General features: G+C 44.6%; 1 protein-coding gene across 7 annotated transcripts in view; it reads left to right on the top strand.

Annotated features, from left to right (window-relative positions):
* The window catches only part of OCA2 (OCA2 melanosomal transmembrane protein), a 385,751-nt gene that overhangs the window by 160,620 nt on the left and 204,606 nt on the right, over positions 1-20,525 (top strand). For all 7 annotated transcript variants that reach the window (XM_037016526.2, XM_073227087.1, XM_073227082.1 and 4 more), the window contains 4 exons: positions 10,537-10,669; positions 15,963-16,110; positions 18,193-18,250; positions 19,004-19,112. In XM_037016526.2, the coding sequence (XP_036872421.1) occupies positions 10,537-10,669; positions 15,963-16,110; positions 18,193-18,250; positions 19,004-19,112 (448 nt within the window). The remainder of the gene's footprint in view (positions 1-10,536; positions 10,670-15,962; positions 16,111-18,192; positions 18,251-19,003; positions 19,113-20,525) is intronic.

The raw sequence follows: 20,525 nt of genomic DNA, 5'->3' as shown, positions 1-20,525 counted from the left end.
GAACTAATTTACATTCCCACCAGCAGTGTAGGAGGGTTCCCCTTTCTCCACAGCCTTGCCAACATTTGTTGTTGTTTGTCTTTTGGATGGCAGCTATCCTTACTGGTGTGAGGTGATACCTCATTGTAGTTTTAATTTGCATTTCTCTGATAATTAGCGATGTGGAGCATCTTTTCATGTGTCTCTTGGCCATCTGAATTTCTTTTTTGGAGAACTGTCTGTTCAGTTCCTCTGCCCATTTTTTAATTGGGTTATTTGTTTTTTGTTTGTGTGAGCTCTTTATATATTCTGGATGTCAAGCCTTTATCAGATCTGTCATTTTCAAATATATTCTCCCATACTGTAGGGTTCCTTTTTGTTCTATTGATGGTGTCTTTCGCTGTACAGAAGCTTTTCAGCTTAATGTAGTCCCACTTGCTCATTTTTGCTGTTGTTTTCCTTGCCCGGGGAGATATGTTCAAGAAGAGATCACTCATGTTTATGTCTAAGAGGTTCTTGCCTATGTTTTTTTCCAAGAGTTTAATGGTTTCGTGACTTACATTCAGGTCTTTGATCCATTTTGAGTTTACCTTTGTATATGGGGTTAGACAATGGTCCAGTTTCATTCTCCTACATGTAGCTGTCCAGTTTTGCCAGCACCATCTGTTGAAGAGACTGTCATTTTGCCATTGTATGTCCATGGCTCCTTTATCAAATATTAATTGACCATATATGTTTGGGTTAATTTCTGGGGTCTCTAATCTGTTCCACTGGTCTGTGGCTCTGTTCTTGTGCCAGTACCAAATTGTCTTGATTACTATGGCTTTGTAGTAGAGCTTGAAGTTGGGGAGTGAGATCCCCCCTACTTTATTCTTCTTTTTCAGGATTGCTTTGGCTATTCGGGGTCTTTGGTGTTTCCATATGAATTTTTGAATTATTTGTTCCAATTCATTGAAGAATGTTGCTGGTAATTTGAGAGGGATTGCATCAAATTTGTATATTGCTTTCGGCAGGATGGCCATTTTGACGATATTAATTCTTCCTAGCCATGAGCATGGGATGAGTTTCCATTTATTAGTGTCCCCTTTAATTTCTCTTAAGAGTGACTTGTAGTTTTCAGAGTATAAGTCTTTCACTTCCTTGGTTAGGTTTATTCCTAGGTATTTTATTCTTTTTGATGCAATGGTGAATGGAATTGTTTTCCTGATTTCTCTTTCTATTGATTCGTTGTTAGTGTATAGGAAAGCTACAGATTTCTGTGTGTTGATTTTGTATCCTGCAACTTTGCTGTATTCCGATATCAGTTCTAGTAGTTTTGGAGTGGAGTCTTTAGGGTTTTTTATGTACAGTATCATATCATCTGCAAATAGTGACAGTTTAACTTCTTCTTTACCAATCTGGATTCCTTGTATTTCTTTGTTTTGTCTGATTGCCGTGGCTAGGACCTCCAGTACTATGTTAAATAACAGTGGGGAGAGTGGGCATCCCTGTCTGGTTCCCGATCTCAGTGGAAATGCTTTCAGCTTCTCGCTGTTCAGTATAATGCTGGCTGTGGGTTTATCATATATGGCCTTTATTATGTTGAGGTACTTGCCCTCTATTCCCATTTTGCTGAGAGTTTTTATCATGAATGGATGTTGAATTTTGTCAAATGCTTTTTCAGCATCTATGGAGATGATCATGTGGTTTTTGTCTTTCTTTTTGTTGATGTGGTGGATGATGTTGATGGATTTTCGAATGTTGTACCATCCTTGCATCCCTGGGATGAACCCCACTTGGTCATGGTGTATGATCCTTTTGATATACTGTTGAATTCTGTTTGCTAATATTTTATTGAGTATTTTTGCATCTACATTCATCAGGGATATTGGTCTGTAATTTTCTTTTTTGGTGGGGTCTTTTCCTGGTTTTGGTATTAGGGTGATGTTGGCTTCATAGAATGAGTTTGGGAGTATTCCCTCTTCTTCTATTTTGTGGAACACTTTAAGGAGAATGGGTATTATGTCTTCTCTGTGTGTCTGATAAAATTCCGAGGTAAATCTGTCCGGCCCCGGGGTTTTGTTCTTGGGTAGTTTTTTGATTACTGTTTCAATTTCTTTGCTTGTAATTGGTTTGTTTAACTTTTGTGTTTCTTCCTTGGTCAGTCTTGGGAGGTTGTATTTTTCTAGGAAGTTGTCCATTTCTTCTAGGTTTTCCAGCTTGTTGGCATATAGGTTTTCATAGTAGTCTTTAATAATTCTTTGTATTTCTGTGGAGTTTGTCGTGATTTTTCCATTCTCATTTCTGATTATGTTGATTTGTGTTGACTCTCTTTTTCTCTTAATAAGTTGGGCTAGAGGCTTATCTATTTTGTTTATTTTCTCAAAGAACCAACTCTTGGTTTCGTTGATTTTTGCTATTGTTTTAGTCTTCTCAATTTTGTTTATTTCTTCTCTGATCTTTATTATGTCCCTCCTTCTGCTGACTTTAGGCCTCATTTGTTCTTCTTTTTCCAGTTTTAATAATTGTGATGTTAGACTATTCATTTGGGATTGTTCTTCCTTCTTCAAGTGTGCCTGGATTGCTATATACTTTCCTCTTAAGACTGCTTTCGCTGCATCCCACAGAAGTTGGGGCTTAGTGTTGTTGTTGTCATTTGTTTCTATATATTCCTTGATCTCTATTTTGATTTGTTCATTGATCCATTGATTATTTAGTAGCATGTTGTTAAGCCTCCATGTGTTTGTGAGCCTTTTTGTTTTCTTTGTAGAATTTATTTCTACTTTCATACCTTTGTGGTCTGAAAAATTGGTTGGTAGAATTTCAATATTGTGGAATTTACTGAGGCTCTTTTTGTGAGCTAGTATGTGGTCTATTCTGGAGAATGTTCCATGTGCACTTGAGAAGAATGTATATCCTGTTGCTTTTGGATGTAAAGTTCTATAGATGTCTATTAGGTCCATCTGTTCTAGTGTGTTGTTCAGTGCCTGTGTGTCTTTACTTATTTTCTGCCCGGTGGATCTATCCTTTGGGGTGAGTGGTGTGTTGAAGTCTCCTACAATGAATGCATTGCAGTCTCTTTCCCTCTTTAGTTCTGTTAGTATTTGCTTCACATATGCTGGTGCTCCTGTATTGGGTGCATATATATTTAGAATGGTTATATCCTCTTGTTGGACTAAGCCCTTTATCATTATGTAGTGGCCTTCTTTATCTCTTGTTACTTTCTTTGTTTTGAAGTCTATTTTGTCTGATATTAGTACTGCAACCCCTGCTTTCTTCTCACTGTTGTTTGCCTGAAATATGTTTTTCCATCCCTTGACTTTTAGTCTATGCTTATCTTTGGGTTTAAGGTGAGTTTCTTGTAAGCAGCATATAGATGGGTCTTGCTTTTTTATCCATTCTATTACTCTATGTCTTTTGATTGGTGCATTAAGTCCATTTACATTTAGGGTGACTATTGAAAGATATGTACTTATTGCCATTGCAGGCTTTAGATTTGTGGTTACCAAAGGTTCAAGGTTAGCTTCTTTAGTATCTTACTGCCTAACTTAGCTCGCTTATTGAGCTGTTATATACACTGTCTGGAGAGTCTTTTCTTCTCTCCCTTCTTATTCCTCCTCCTCCATTCTTCATATGTTGTGTGTTTTGTTCTGTGCTCTTTTTAGGGGTGCTCCCATCTAGAGCAGTCCCTGTAGGATGCCCTGTAGAGGTGGTTTGTGGGAAGCAAATTCCCTCAGCTTTTGCTTGTCTGGGAATTGTTTGATCCCACCATCATATTTAAATGATAGTCGTGCTGGATACAGTATCCTTGGTTCAAGGCCCTTCTGTTTCATTGCATTAAGTATATCATGCCATTCTCTTCTGGCCTGTAGGGTTTCTGTTGAGAAGTCTGATGTTAGCCTGATTGGTTTTCCTTTATAGGTGACCTTTTTCTCTCTAGCTGCCTTTAAAACTCTTTCCTTGTCCTTGATCCTTGCCATTTTAATTATTATGTGTCTTGGTGTTGTCCTACTTGGATCCTTTCTGTTGGGGGTTCTGTATAATTCCATGGTCTGTTCGATTATTTCCTCCCCCAGTTTGGGGAAGTTTTCAGCAATTATTTCTTCAAAGACACTTTCTATCCCTTTTCCTCTTTTTTCCTCTTCTGGTATCCCTATAATACGAATGTTTTTCCTTTTGTATTGGTCACATATTTCTCTTAGTGTTGTTTCATTCCTGGAGATCCTTTTATCTCTCTCTATGTCAGCTTCTATACGTTCCTGTTCTCTGGCTTCTATTCCTTCAATGGCCTCTTGCATCTTATCCATTCTGCTTATAAATCCTTCCAGGGATTGTTTCACTTCTGTGATCTCTTTCCTGACATCTGTGATCTCCTTCCGGACTTCATCCCACTGCTCTTGCATTTTTCTCTGCATCTCATCCCATTGCTCTTGCATTTTTTTCTGCATCTCTGTCAGCATGTTCATGATTTTTATTTTGAATTCTTTTTCAGGAGGACTAGTTAGGTCTGTCTCCTTCTCAGGTGTTGTCTCTGTGATCTTTGTCTGCCTGTAGTTTTGCCTTTTCATGGTGATAGAGATAGTTTGCAGAGCTGGTACAAGTGACCGCTGGAAGAGCTTCCCTTCTTGTTGGTTTGTAGCCTTTTCCTGGGAGAATAGCGACCTCTAGTGGCTTGTGCTGGGCAGCTGTGCGCAGACAGGGCTTCTGCTTCCTGCCCAGTTGCTTTGGGGTTTATCTCCGCTGTTGCTGTGGGCTTGGCCTGGCTGGGGCTGTTCCTCCAAAATGGTGGAGCCCCGTTGGAGGGGGAGCAGCCAGGAGACTATTTATCTCCGTAAGGGGCCTCTGTGCTCCCTGCTGCCCAGGGGGTTAGAGTGCCCAGAGATCCCCAGATTCCCTGCTTCTGGTCTAATTGACCTGTCCTGCCCCTTTAAGATTTCCAAAAAGCACTCTCCAAACCAAAACAACAACAGCAACAATGAGAGAGGGAACAGAAATAAAGAGAAAAAAAAAAGGAAAAAAAAGGAAAAAACAAGCGATTTTTTTTTTTTTTTTTTTTGTCCTCAGGTGCCGGTCCCAGGCACCCGCTCACTGGTCCTGCTGCCCTGTCTCCCTAGCACCAGGGTCCCTGTCCTTTCAAGGCTTCCAAAAAGCACCCACCCACCGGTCCCGCAGGGAAGGAACGCTCAATATTCTTTGTCCTCAGGCACTGGTCCCACGCACCCGCTCACCAGTCCCGCCGCCCTGCCTCCCTAGCACCGGGGTCCCTGTCCCTTCAAGGCTTCCAAAAAGCACTCAGCAAAAAGAGAGAAAAAAAAGGGGAAAAACGCGCGATTTCTTCCGTCCTCAGGTGCTGGTCTCAGGCACCCACCCACCGGTCCCACAGGGAAAAATGCGGGATATTCTTTGTCCTCAGGTGCCGGTCCCAGGCACCCGCTCACCAGTCCCGCCGCCCTGCCTCCCTAGCACCGGGGTCCCTGTCCCTTTTAGCCTTCCAAAAAGCACTCGCAGAAAAGAGAAAAAAAAAAGGGGAAAAACGCGCGATTTCCTCTGTCCTCAAGTGCCGGTCTCAGGCACCCGCCCACCGGTCCCGCAGGAAAAAACGGGGGATATTCTTTGTCCTCAGGCGCCGGTCCCAGCCACCCGCTCACCAGTCCCGCCACCGTGCCTCCCTAGCCCTGGGGTCCCCGTCCCTTCAAGGCTTCCAAAAAGCGCTCGCCAAAAAGAGAAAAAAAAAAAAAGGGGGAAAAACGCGCGACCTCCTCCGTCCTCAGGCACCGGTCTCAGGCACCCGCCCCCAGGTCTCGCAGGGAGAAACGCGGGATATTCTTTGTCCTCCGGCGCCGTTCCCAGGCACCTCCTCACCGGTCCCGCCACCCTGCCTCCCCAGCAACGGGGGCCCGTCCCTCTAAGGCTTCCAAAAAGCGTTTGCCAAAAAAAAAAAAAAAAAAACCGCTCCGGTTTCTCTCCACCCGCCGGGAGCCGGGGGGAGGGGCGCTCGGGTCCCGCCGGGCCGGGGCTTGTATCTTACCCCCTTCACAAGGCGCTGGGTTCTTGCAGGTGTGGATGTGGTCTGGATGTTGTCCTGTGTCCTGTGGTCTCTATTTTAGGAAGATTTTTCTTTGTTATATTTTCATAGCTCTATGTGTTTTTGGGAGGAGATTTCCACTGCTCTACTCACGCCGCCATCTTGGCTCCGCCCCCCCCTGTATTAGTTTTAATGTGAAATTCCAGGCATAATGTCTTCTTTCTTGGACACAAACTGGGCAACTCTGAATCATTTTAAACTTGCCCTTAGAATTCTAGGTCTGAATGCTCTTAAATAAACAATGGGATGTGAACCAAGAAAAGTCCTGGGCTCTACCAAGTCCCATAAAAAGCTGAAGGAAAAGAGCAGTCTGTCAGATTATTCCCACATTCCTCCATGGCATGCTGACATGCTGTTGTAAATATTGAGTTTAAATCTGACAGTAAAGCAGAATATGAGGTTTTTGCAAAAATACGCAGAGAGCCCTAGAGGTGATACCCTCCCTGGGTGCACTGAGGCCCAGCCTGTGCTCCTCACACAGCTTTGTGCCAAAGCAACATCATCTGGGGACATAGCCTTAGGGCTGTCCTTGTTTTACTGAAGATGATTTTCCTTGTCTTCCACTTACACACTCTTCCTGAATTTTTGGGTCAAGCTGTATCACACAGAAAAAGTATCTAGTAAATGTCCTTCTGTGGATAATCAAGAGTGTTTTTCATGCGTTTTATAGTAGTTCAGAAATAAGGAAATACTTATTTGTATGGAGACACAAATGAACTTAGAGTTCCAGGGATAGTGTCTTTAGCAGAGATTGATGTATAAAGCCTCATTATCAATAATGACAGCACAGCCATACATTTGCTTCACATGATGGGCACATTTATTTTGTATTATTTGTTTCATCAAATTGAAATAGGAAGAGAACAGATTAGCAAATGAAAATTAACTTTGAAATTAATTTTAAAAAATTCATGAAGAAAATGAATACTTAACATATAATTCAGAGGAATAACAAAAACCAGTACTAGGCTTTGGAACAGTAAAGAAGTCACAGCTGAAAAATCCTCCATGTTTTCTGAGGATTGGGCAGAAGTTGGTGGGAAGCTGTGAGGGAAGTTCTTCCATGTTCCTGTTCCCACATGCTGCTCACTCCTCCAGTTCTCTCGGGATGACTCTCTTGCGGAATTTCTAGTATCTAACGGGTAGGTGGGGAAGACCGCCAGCGTCCGCCGCGAAGGCAATCACTTCCCCAGCAGCAGCCCTCACCGGGGTGAGCACCAGTCTGCAGCGCTGTAGGGTCCCACGTGCAAGAACACGGTGTCCCTGACCTCCTAAAAGCCTGATGGGGACACAGCCCTTCTTTGCTGGTTACATCTGCTCCATCATACCTGTTATATGGAAACTCTCCCACAATGAACACAAATCTTCAACTATCTTTTAAACAACACTTGAGTCTCTTTAGGGGAGCTGTGTCTCCTGTGCTTCTGAATGGCATCTTGCAGGTCAGATGGAGCTTTCTTATAGTGCCCTAGAGATGTGGAAACTGGGACATTCTTCAGGCCTTTTCTGCCATGCCCCATGCGCTGTGCATGTGGGACCTTCTTCCTTTGCTCCTCCAGCACCATCTGCTCCATTCCATCAGCTGGCAGCTTGGACCATGACACTCTGCCTCTCTGGCCACTTCCTCCTGGGCTTCTTTGTGGGTTTTCTGCTTCCATGTCTCTTCAATATCTGTGGGCATCATGCTCTATTTTTTTGACTGTTTTACCTTTTGGGTCAGAATCCTGTAGTGGAGCTCTGTTTCCTACATGCAGGGGCCTGCTCTGTTTCCTACATGCAGGGGTCACCCACCTCCATGTCTGCCAGAGGCTTTTACCTTTCTCAGATTCACGTATGCCATGACCTCTTCTCCATGTGCTGGGTGGGTCCCTCACATGAAGGATGTCCCACACCATATCACCTCCTGTCATCATAACCACTCCTGCAGCACTGGAGTCTTCTCCTTGCTAGGTCTCCAGACATTATTCTGTCTTCAATTTATACCACGATATTTACTAAAAAATTCAGTAGATTCAGCTAAGCACTTACTAAGAATTTCTTTGAGTTTCTTACTCAGAAGATTTCAAGAAATCATTTTGGCTTGAACCACCTTGCTATAATCCAGTCAACTGTTGTGACTTACTACAGAGCTAGCCTGAAAGCCTTCTGAGAAAATATTGGCAGCCCTGGAGTTCCTCAGCCAGATCCCCCTTAAATATATAATTTGTGAGGCTGTGGGTGTTCTAATTTGAGGCTGGGGGATCCTCTTTTGGTTGTTTTACATGCTGAACATTTGGCAACTAGTATTATCAAATGAGAATATTGTGGAAAATTAGGAAATGGCTGAGTGGAGCCCAAACCAAAACAATACAAAACAAGCCTAAAAGAGGCAAAATCGAGCCAGCACCTTGCAAGAAAGGGCTGCATCTCAGCATTGTACTGAATTAAATGTAATGGTTTTGTTACTGAGAATGTTAAAGATAAGGGTCTAGGAATTCATGGAGGCATGTCAAAGCAGCAGGGAGGCCCAGAAACATTCACCTAATAAGCTCAGTGAAAACATGTGCGTTTCACTGTACGTTGCATATACCTGTATTGTTCCATAAAATGTTCTGTTGGAGTTTTCCATTCTGCATCGTTCTTACTTGACAAATCCATCTACACCAGCTCTAGTGGCAAGCAAACGCTTCCCATCATGGCTGTTATTTTACTGTGGAGGCACTCCCGCCATCCTTTAATATTTTTCCTCACTTTTTTCTTCAATTGCCCCATCACTTCTAATGGGACAAAAATTTATACTTATGTCCCAGGGACCCAGAATTACTCAGCCTATAAACACCTCTGTTTTGTGGACTCCTTCCTCCAAAAAGTTTTAATTACATTTCATGACTGAGTTGGTAGAAAGTCAAATATGTTAATATTATATTTAAGCTGTTTTCTTTGACTCAAAAGTTCTTTATTTGTCTCTGATTTAGAAGAAATTAAAAGATATTTCAGGGGCCCCTGAAAGTATCACAGACCTTTTTAAAACCAGATATTTGGAGCATGAGTTCTATAGCTAACTAAACACAAAGTCCAAAGTATTATCCTCATTGAAGAACTACCAGAAAAGTGACGAATTCTTATGTGGCCATTAAAAACTTTCCTTAAGTCCCACCTGTGTAGGTTCCCCTGCTGTCTATACATGAATGAGCTCATATGGCTCCACCTGTCACCTTTAGGGCTATTTTCAAGGGCAACCACTAGCTGTGCAGATAACTGCAAGAGATGAAGAATTACAGATTATTGTACCCTGGCAAGTCTAAACTTTGACACCTTTATTGGTAATGGCTTCTAGTTATATTGCATCTTTGGCAAAGTTATAAGTGACTTTTGATCTTTTTGGCAGAGAGAGGGACAAATTATTTATTAAGTAAATTTGTTTACTAAATACATTTATTTAATTTTAATAAGTAACAATTAATAGAGTTGAAATCGCTTCTTCCGACTCAGGCCTTTGTAAGGTGGTTTCGATTCCAGCCTTGGACACTGTCCCTGGAGGTCCTCATTGGTATCTCCTGGGACCTGTCCCCCAACCCCATGCGAGTGCCCCACACCCCCAGTGCAGAGCCAGACTGCCCACAGTCTGTGTGACACCTGCCTCACCCACATGGTGCCTCCTGTCCTGGGAGCCCTCCTGTGCCTGGACTTTGTCCTTGGGCCCCTGACCCCTTCTTGTGGCACTGGGGGTCCATGGACAGCCCAGAAAAGACCTGGAGCTCCCACCAATGAGCAGCTGTTCCTTTTGCCTCACTTCATGGGCAGCAGTCTCCTCTGTCCTGCTGGGGTCTCAGAACCACTGCACCTGCTGCTGGGGGAGAAGCGCAGTCAGTGCGAGAGCAAAACCAGCCAGGCTGCCGTGGGCTCCCGGCTGCAGTGACCGGCGGGGGCCGCACCTTGGACACGCGCTCTCAGCAGCCATCGTGGCAAACAGCCCCGCAGCCAGGCCACGGACGCGGGAGGCGAAGGGGGGCCCCCATCTGGCTCCCTTGAATCCAGCGGGGACATGCTGGGCTGCCTCCAGCCTGAGAGGAGAGGGCTGTGCTTTCCAAATCGATGGCAGGGACGTAAATGAAGTATTTAAAACCCCAATTGCCTTGGACTGGGTGAATACTGCCACACGGTTCCTGTTTTGCCCCCTCAGCCTCTTGTCACCTGGGGAAGTGCCCGTCCAGCGAGGGGCAGACCCGGCCGAGCTCGGGGTCAGCGGGACGGCCTGTGCTTGTTTCCTCCCGAGGCCGCTTGTCATTCGAATGAGGGTTGGTGTTTTTGACCCGGAAGAAACAAACCTCCAGCGTTTTCAGAATTGTGGAGCAGAGCTCCCGTTCTTCCATGCGCTTTTTGGGGGGCTCCCGGCCCCCGAGTTCCGCCTGCACCCTCGGCTTCCCCGTCCGCGGCGTGGGGCGCCCTAGTGCGGAGGCTGTGCTGCGCGGGGGGTTCTGTCCGGCGCGTCACCTCCCCTTTCCTGTCCACAGGGCCTGGACTTCGCCGGCTTCACAGCACACATGTTCGTGGGGATTTGCTTCGTTCTCCTGTTCTCCTTTCCGCTCCTTACGCTCCTTTACTGGAACAAGAAGCTTCATAACAAGGAGCCCAGTGAGATCGTTGGTGAGTACAAGCACCTCTGCAGACAGCCTCAGAGTTTGCTGCCATAATAGTACACTTTTCCAGGGGAAATTGCCAGAAAAGGCAGGAGGTGTATCACATGCAGAATATCAGGAGCGTCAGCCACTGGGATGCTGCGTGCGCAGGATGCCCATCTGCCTCCTGGGGCTCTGTGTGCTCCCAGGGGCTTTGGCCCCACGAACTGTGCCTCTTAAGTTGTTTACAGAGTGCAGTGTGATGATAAGTGGGAAGCAATGGCCACTGTGTACAGTTTGAATGTCATGACATCATGAAATTATGCGTATACACTAAAAACAGTGTGGCATAGAGACTGTGGTGTTCTAATATGTTGTCGTTTGAGATTAAATGTTATTACAAAAATACCAACATAACCCAGCACAGGGATTAACGTGCCATGTCAATCAAGAGCATATCCGTGAGACAGTTGGGTTGAGCTGGTCTGCAGAGGCACCCAGAGCATCAAGCAGAACAGGCTCAGCTCTGCTGCAGTTCAGAAGTGACCCTGAAATCTCAGTGACTTGCAAAGCCCTGTTCTTCTCCTCAGTTTGGCTTCATGCCCACTGTGGGCTGGCAGTGCCCTGCTCATCAGCAGTTCTCGAGAGTCCTGAGCTGCTGGTCACCAGGCAGGGAGAACCTGTGTCCCCCTCTGTCACTGAGTGATGCACGATGGCCTCTGCTCAGAGCTCCTCATCCCAGCTGTCACTAGGCTCCACCAGGTGCAGGGCAGGATAAGCAGCCTGTCATGTGCTCAGAATGGGAACATGTATTTTTTGGTGAAAAACACAAATAACCATTAGAGTTTGCCATTCTGGTCACCAGATATCTGCTTATGTGCTTCTTGCTAATACTTTGTATAGAATTTTTGTATCTGTTCATTAGGGTTACTGATGGGTAGTTTCCTTTCTAGTAATTTTTTTTTTCTCTGTGCCATTGGGTGAATACCGAAGTATTCCTTTCTCTTCAATGTTTTCCCTTAAATGTTTGCTAGGACATTTAAAAGACTGGTTGTTTTGTGGAGATGTTTTTAACTACAACTTCAAATTCCTTGATAGATACCAGGCTCGCAATTAAGGTTATCTATTTTTTCTTGAGTGATTGCTGGGGTTTGCGTTTTTTAAGGAATTTGTTCATTGTATCTTAGTTGAGGTATTATTCCAGAGTCCAGAAAAAGAATTATTCTAAAGCTGTGCATAATATTATTTCATTATCCTTTTAATTGCTATAGAATGTTTGATAATGTAAACTTTTTTATTCCTCATATTGGTAATTTGTGTTTTTGTTTTTTTCTGATTGGTCTGGCTAGAGGTTTATCAATTTTATTGATCTCAAGGAACTAGCTTTTGATTATATAGATTTTCTCTGCATTTTTTTTCTCTTTTTAATGATTTCTGCTCTATGTATTTTCTTCTGCTTACCTTGGGTTTATTTATTCTTTTTACTAGTTTCTTAAAGTAGAAGTTGAGGTAATTGATTTTGTATAAATTTTCTTTTCTAATATAGGTGTTTAGTGCCCTAAATTTCCTTTTACATTAGTGGCCTCCCGCCAATTTTGATGTTTTGTTTCATTTCCATTCAGTTCACATTACTTTCTAATTTCTTTTTCAGTTTGTTTTTTGATCTTTGGCTATTTCAGATGTGTTTACTTATCAAATATTTGAAGATTTTGCAGTTACCTAATTTAATTTCACAGTGGTCAGAGAATATACTTTGTAAAACTTGAATTCTTTTAAGCTTATTGAAACCTGTTTTATGGCTAGAATGTGGTCTGTTCTTGTAAATATTCCATGTGCACTAGAAAAGAATATTTATTCTGCTGTTGTCTGGTGGAGTTATGTCAGTAAGGTCAATTAGGCCAAGTTGGCTGATTATGTTATTCAAGTCTTCTCTATTCTTTCTGATTTTTTGTCCACTTGTTCCATCAATTATTGAGAGATGGATACAGAAATTTCTAATTAGTATTGTGATTTTGCCTGTTTCTCTTTGCTAGTCTATAATTTTTACATTATATATTTTAAAATTATGTTACTAGAGTACATAAACATTAAGGAGTATTATGTCATTTGGAAGAATTAACACCTTTATCATTGTGAAATGAGCTTCCCTATCCGCAGTAATATTCTTGCTTTGAAATCTTGCTGTGAATGTACAAGTCAAGCTTTCTCTTGACTAATATCTGTGTGGCATAGCTTTTCCATACTTTTACTTTTAATCTATTTATGTCTTTGTATTTAAAGTGCATTTCTTGCAAGTAGCTAATAGTTGGGTCTTGTTTTTTTTATCCAATCTGATAATCTCTTTTAATTGGTGTACTTAGGTAATTGATATTTAATGTTACTGGTTATATGGTTGGATTTAAATGTATCATTATGTTGTTTTCTATTTGTGCCTTCTCCTCTTTTATATCCCCTTTGCTTTCATTTTACACTTCCTTTTGAACTGAGAATTTAAAAATATTCCATATTATCTTCTTTTTTTATCTGTAACATATTTGGCCATAATTCAGTCTTGCGAGTTTAGTGATAATTATGCCACTAACTTCAAGTCATATTATACCACTTAATGTAGAATATAAGAGCCTTATAATAGCAAAGTTCTATTTCTCAGCTCTTAGCCTGGTTATATTTCCCTGAGACTCCTAATCAGTGTCAGATGACCCTCTACCACCACCCAGTGTGGGAGAGCACATCCCACATGGTGATGCCTTTGCCTGTGTGTACCATGAACATGCCAATCCCAAATAATGCCTTAGGGCTGCTGAGCAGCTCAGGAGCTAGGCGCTGGTGGTAATCAGAAAGGTGGAGATGAGACATATGATGATGTCTCTTGGTCAGGGGCCAGCACGGCAGAGGCAAGAGCTGAAACTTATATGGTAGGATCAGAGCTCACCATGGCTCTTGCTATTTGAGGATCTTGAGCCTTCCTGAAAGATCTTTGGCTTTATTCTGCAGGCCTGGATGTCTTAAAGAAAGAATCCATCCATCTATCTGTCTGCTGTTTGTCTGTCTATCTTTCTAGATGCATCAATCTTCCTAGAATACAGGTAAATAGGAAGATTGAGAGGTTCCTTTTTTCTATATATTAATCAATATAACTATCCCTCTATAGATCGATGGATAGTGTCTATAGATATATAGGTAGGTAGGGCAAGCACTGCTTTTTGGTTAGCCAGAGTTGGATTGGTGAGAAGTGACTCTAGTCAGAGGTTACCAAGAGCCAATCAGCTTCAGCAAGTGCAGGAGATGAGGCCTGGGCAAGCTGGTGACCTGGGGCAGGAGCAAGTGGGGCCTACAAGAGCCTCGCCAGCATATGCAGAGCTGCCCTGTGGCTCAACACCACCTGACTCCTGTTTGTTTATGATGTATCTTATATCTCTTTCTAGCTTACTGAAGGTCCAACTTGTATCTTATCAATTAAATTTTCTCTTTTAGCCTCTAGCATGTATCTGACACCTATTACACATCCAATAATAGTGCAGAAATATGGAGGGGAATGATACTGATAAAACCAAAGTGACATTTCAGGCCCATGTACCTGGCCGATGAATGATGCCATATAAAATTAAGAAAGTGAGAGGAGTGCAAGATTTGTGGGGGACATGGAATGTTTATTTGTGACCTTGCAGCACCAGGCTTAGGGGGAAACACCAAGTAGCCCATTGGGAACATGGTGTTGCTTAGCAGAGGAGACAGGGTGGGGAAATGGCAGAAAAGGTGCAGAGGAGGCCTGGGCTCTGAGAGGCACATGTGCTTGGGTAAACCGAGCTCTGGGCACTGGCAGTGAGCTCCTTTCTCCTGGGTGAAATCTTTCTTGACTAAATTCTCTCATAATCGATGATGTATGTCATCCCACAATCGAAAAGAAAAAGTGCACTACCTGCGCATTAGTGCAAGGGCCAGCTAGGGGGAGTAGCTCATCCTGTTTGATCTGATAGATCAGAAGGCAGCTGGTTCTGGGTGTGCCTGAGGGGCTCCAGCGCCCCTGGAGAGGGCACCTGCCAGAAGGAAGCCAGCCTCCCAGGACTGGCGGCACCTCCCGGTCTGCTTCTCCGAACATAGCCACAGGGAGGAATCCCAGCCTGCGCCCCACAGGCTGGCTCCAGAGACAAGCCACCCTCCTGTGGAGCTCTTCAAAGTGGCTGGGAAAGAAGCTGGAAAGCCAGTTCCTTTAGAAGAAACCAAGGCTCTGCCAGGTCTCTTTTCTGAGCCTGAACGTGCTTCAGTTATGGCCTGCGTCTCCCTGTCTGTCTCCTCTTTGTGTTCAGAGTTTGCAGTAGGTCTGCCACATGGTAGGTGATCACCACTCAGGTACTGAACAGAGGGCGCCGAGCAGGTGGCATTTTCTGTGTCACTGAAGCCAGGTGCTACTCCACAGGTCTCCAGTAATCACCCTGCCTAGCCTCCACCCTGAGATGGCTGTCCAACCCTCTAGTCTGGCGTGAGAAGGTTTGGTCTTCTAATTTCATCTTGACTTCTTGTGATAGGTGGTGTAGTGTGTTAGATGTGAGTGATTCACGACAGTACTGTGCTTCCTTATATTCTTTCAGTGGATACTTTGAGAAATTTCTGTGCTTTCTTTAACAGTAAAACAGAGGTTAACTGCACATTTTTATAAAGTATTTTAGTATTTTAGGAGCTGATGAACTGACCATCTATTTCTCTCTACTCTTCTATATCAGAAGATGTCTGAATTCATTGGTGACAGTTCACCTCATTCTATTAATTTTAGCATTTCAAAAGGTTGCCGATATCTCTCATCTCTTCCCTGTCAGAGGACAGCTCAGCCTGGGGACCTGGTTGGGAAGGAGGGTGGGCAGCCCCACCTCCTGCTCTTACCAAATGCCCTGTTAGGGAGCTCCAGGCACCACCCACTGAGAACCACACTGTATTTCCAATAGTCACTAGATCTGTTTCAAAGACTGGGCAATGTCTGGATTTTGGCAGAAAGCAAGACCTGAACTGCCTAGCTGTAAGAAGTAATTTCCTGGAGGGGAAAAAGGTTGTTGGGTGCTAGCTTTGATGCCTATTGAAGAATTTATTGTCCACCCAAAGAGTTGAAAACACATTACTTTGCATCCACGGTAATTTTTTAAAGTCAGCTTTGTCTCCTGGTTCCATTGCAATAACATAAATGCCAACAAGCCACTGCTTTCGTTTGACCCATGGCTACCCGTGTATCATCAGGTGTGTTTCCTGTTCTTGCAAGATGGTGAGGGAAGTCAGGCCTCTGCTGACAGCTGAGGTTGTAGGGGACTCAGCCTTTGCTTCCCCCCCTGCAGAGCTGAAGCACGAGATCCACGTGTGGCGCCTGACTGCGCAGCGCATCAGCCCAGCCAGCCGAGAGGAGACGGCAGTTCGCAGCCTGCTCCTGGGGAAGGTGCTGGCGCTGGAGCGCCTGCTGGCCTGCAGGCTACACACCTTCCACAGGTAGGGAGCTGGGGCCCTGCGTGGGCCACTCTGTTCACAGCAGTGATTCCAGTCTTTACTGGCTGTGCTCAATGGTTGGATTCTATCAACAACCTATTACTACCATCCCAATAGGGTCCAAACATCATGCATGGACAAATGAGTGAGTTAAAATGATTGTTAATCAGAGAACTCCATGGTTCTACAAAATAGTAATACTAGCTGCATTCTACTGAGTATGTTTTGAACCCATACACTGTTCTAAGCCTCTTGCAGTGCACAATTTGATCTACCCCTCATTTAGCTCTCTGGAATGTGTGCTGGTATTAGCCCCAACTGACAGATGAGAAAACTGAAGTTCAGAGAAGTTTAGCAACTTGCCTAAGTTATACAGCTCGGAAAGAGGGTCACTGGGGAGTGACTTCCCACTCAACTGCTGCCTGTCACCGCTCCACACATACCTATAGCTTGTTGTATAATAAGCAGCAAAAACAAAAAATAAACTAATCTAACAAAATATTCTCTCAGGGAGCAAAAATATACCTAAGTACTCATTTCCTGGCATTTGTTTTTGATCAAAGCTGAGAGGTAAAGGGTAACACTGTGGTGGTGAGTTTTTCCTCCCCACTTGGATGAGGTGCTGAGTTCCAACCTGTCTTGGCTCTGGAGGTGCTGCAGGACATACGGGAACCTGTCCACCCCTCCTGGGTGCTGAGGCACTCCTGCGACAGAGCTGTGGACTGGTGGAGAGGAGACTCCAGGAAGGCACAGGGACATGAGCCCTTGTGAGCACATGGGGTGATCTCCTGTGCTGCGGTCTGCTGGAGGGGTGCGGGCAGGCAGGCTGAGGACAGGATCTGGTGCGCTGCCAGCTCCTGCCTCTCAGGGTCATCCCGTGTGGCCTGACTGAGCTCCGCTCAGAGCCGTCTGCTCCACCCTGCCCAGGATCCCCCCACTCTGTGAGGCTGAAGACGCAGGACCTGGTGTCCCGAGAGGCAGCTGGGGACAGGGCGGGCAACTTCAACAATAGGCGTAGATCTTAAGAGAAGAAACCTTGTAAATTAAAGATGTAGGAGTAAATGTCCTGGCTGTACTTAATCTGCTGACCATCGGGTTTCAGTATACTTCATCTGGTGTGGGGTGTTGCAGAGAGACTCAGGGACTGTCTGGATTACAGCTGTGAAGAAATGGGCTCAGGGGCTCCCCGAGTTTCCATCAGCTCCTCCTGCGCTGACCGTAGGTTGGTGTGGAGAGGGCGGTGGCCTCCCAAGGTCAAACAGGCACCGAGGAGCAGAGTAGGAAGAGGGTGATCGAAGGCAAGGGCTAGTTCTGCAGGTCTTGTTTCTACATTTTCTTTTAGGAAATGGCCCTCCGAACCGTCGGCTGGGTCTGCTCTGACTTCCCTTAGGATCTGTGCTGGTTGCGAGGTCAGCTTCCTTGTGGCACCAGTGCCCGTTAGGACTCAGTTCTCTACTGCACAGCTTTTCTTACTGGGTGAGGGAGAAAACAACGCAGGTGGGCTGGTAGGAAAGGTTGAAAAGGACAGTCAAGGCGGCACAAGAAAGGGCGACTGAAAAACAGAGAGAGGGGCCCTGCTGGGGTGGGGGGTGCGGGGGGGAGGGGCGGCGCACGCCCTCTGCAGGGGAGAGGCACCGCGGAAGCAAGTGGCATTCCTTCCACTTTTCCTTCCTTCAGTTAATTTAGTTGCAGAAACAACATATCCTCATTTTGGAAAAAATTCAGAGAAGTAGAAAGTAAAAACAGCAAAGGTGGCTGCTGGGACTCGCCTTGTGCACGTTCCGGCTGACATTCCCCTGTGCTCGCCCATGCACAAGCTTGACACACTTCCTGAAATATTTCAATCGTTTTGTGTATCATTCCAATCGTTTCATAATCTTTTCTTCAGAAAGACAGAGTGAGCGTCTTTCCCAGTTAAGATCCCAGCTCCCTGGCGACCTCCCACGAGGAGGCACTGCCCCTTGTACAGCTGCCCCGGGTGCCACAGAGTGGGCGGCATCCGTGCTGAGGGTGGCGCTGATGCCACTCTGTTGATCTCGCCGCTCCATGTCACCAGAGAAATAAGCCTGCCCTTTCCTCTTTTAGACAAATCTCACAGGAAGATAAGAATTGGGAGACCAACCTCCAGGAGCTACAAAAAAAGGTATTGTGGTTTCTTTCCTCAGGGGTTTCTGACTCACGTCTTGAAGAAGAGAGGGATTCCTTTTCTTTGCTTCACATGAACTTCTCTCCTGAAGGTGCTGCCGAGCACGGCATGCCTCTGGCACCCCTGCCCCGGTGACTGGGGCAGGCTCCCATGCTGTCATCTTGGTGATCACCGGCCTGCTAAGTGTGTTCCAGAGTCCCATGTCTCTGGAATGTCACATGAAAGGTAGAGAAAGAGCCTTCAGTAGGAGTCACGTTATTGTGAGAACATGTTAATCTTGGTGCTGCGAGGAGCAAGGATTTGCTTAATAAGAGAGAAAGTGGAACTAGGAGGCTGTGAGCACATAGAACCTGTGCGAATGCATGTGTCGTGAGAGGCCAGGTCCCTGGAGGTTATGTGTTGTCTCCCCCGTGGCTTTGCCAGCATCTTAGCTGACGCTGGCAGTGGGGCTGGCAGCAGCCAACACTTTGTGTCATATTGTGAAGTTATCTAGTCAGGTGTTTTATAAAAGGATTGTACTGTATTTTAAATTTATTATGTTTAACTTTCATAAAAATTTTGAATGCTGTAGTCCTGAATCTGCGCAGTTTTCCTTATAACACATTTCCTTACCTTCTTTCAAGGTAAAGATATTGTATTTTTCATCATAAGGAGAAATTCGTAGTGATTCAAGTCACGTAGGATGGTGGACACACTGCATGAATCAGAGGACTGTCCTGAGTAAACGAGCTCTGTTCTCCTCCCCTACAGCACAGGATATCAGACAGGACCCTGCTCGCCAAGTGCCTGATGGTGTTGGCATTTGTTATCTTCATGTTCTTTCTCAACTCATTTGTCCCTGGTGTTCATCTGGATCTTGGTGAGTGTAATTTTTTGTTTTTTGTTAGCTTTTTTTGGTAGGCTTTGCAGTTGATACCACTGTCTGGAAGGGAAGGTTTCAAAGCTTGTTCCCAGACACTGGCGAGGACAGCTGAGGTGGAAGTGACCAGCCTTCAGTGGAGAGAAGGGAATAGTTCTCCCCAGTCTCTCTCTGTTCTGGAGATGAGGGGTCAGGGAAGAAGGGATGGGAAAGAAAGAGGTGGGGAGAGATGCATCTCTAGCCCCTGCTGGCTCAGTGCCATGGCCCTCAGCCCCTCCAGGTTTACCGTTAGCAGGGATATAGTATTATCATCTCTATCGTACTTGATAAGCAGGTTTTTAAACTGCCCCCTGAGAAGCAGCCCCAGAAGACACAGGGGGCCACGTTAGCAACCACAGTTCTGCAGTGTGTGAAAATCCACATGATGATTAAGAGAGGCTGTGAATGGCCAGAGAACTACACAGCCCCGTGCAGCGGAGCCGAGTCCCCTCCCTGCTCCCGGAGGCTGCTCCGGGCTTGCGCCAAACTGCGGCTCTCCCTGTCTGCTTGCTCACATCTGCGTCAAGGGCGCAGAGCCGGCCCCCACCTGGGACAGCTGGTGGAGCTCCTCAGATGTTCTGTTAACCAGCATCCTTCCACTCTCCATCACACTTTCCACATTCGTTAGGTTGTTCTCAGTATCTTTATTTTGGTTATGGTTTATATGGCGTATCTTTTTATTCTTTAAAGGAAAAGAATTTGTGTTTTAGACTCTAAATGTTTATAGGCAACATATATTTGGATCATGTTTTTAAAAATGTATTCTTCCACTCTATGCCTTTTGATTGGAATGTTTGATCCTTTTTAATTTAAGATTTAGTAAATGTAGTGAATTTAAAAATTTCATTTTTGTGCTTTTTAACTCCAGAATTTCTATTATTACTTTTTTTATGATGTCTCTTTTTAAAAATTCTCTATTTGGTGAGACACAGTTCTCATAGTTTCCTTTTGTTCATTTGAACATATTTAAAATAGCTGATTTAAAGTCTTTGTCTGGTACATCCGGTGTCTGGGCTTCCTCAGGGAGAGTCTCTAAGGGCTGTTTTTTCACCTCCTGTGTATGAGCTGTAGTAAATGTGTTTCTTTGTAGTAAATGTTTGTTGGTTTTCTCTTTTGCTTTTTCTTTGTAGTTATTTTGAAAACTAGACATTTAAAATAACATAATATGGCAGCTCTGATGATCAGGTTTTCCCTTCCCAGCATTTTTATCGTTGCTATTTGTTGTGTCTGTTTATTTAGTGGTTTTCCTGAACTGACTCTGTGAAGTCCGCATTCTTTGTCACATGTGTGACCACTGAAGTCTGTGCTTCACTAGCTCATTGGACAGCTGATGATTGGATAGACACTTCCTTAATGTCATAAACCAATGTTCCC

This window comes from Manis javanica, chromosome 18 (genome assembly GCF_040802235.1).
Source record: "Manis javanica isolate MJ-LG chromosome 18, MJ_LKY, whole genome shotgun sequence".
Classification (NCBI taxonomy): Eukaryota; Metazoa; Chordata; class Mammalia; order Pholidota; family Manidae; genus Manis; species Manis javanica.
The sequence above is the reverse complement of the archived record's forward strand: the minus strand, read 5'-3'. Positions and strand labels throughout refer to the sequence as shown.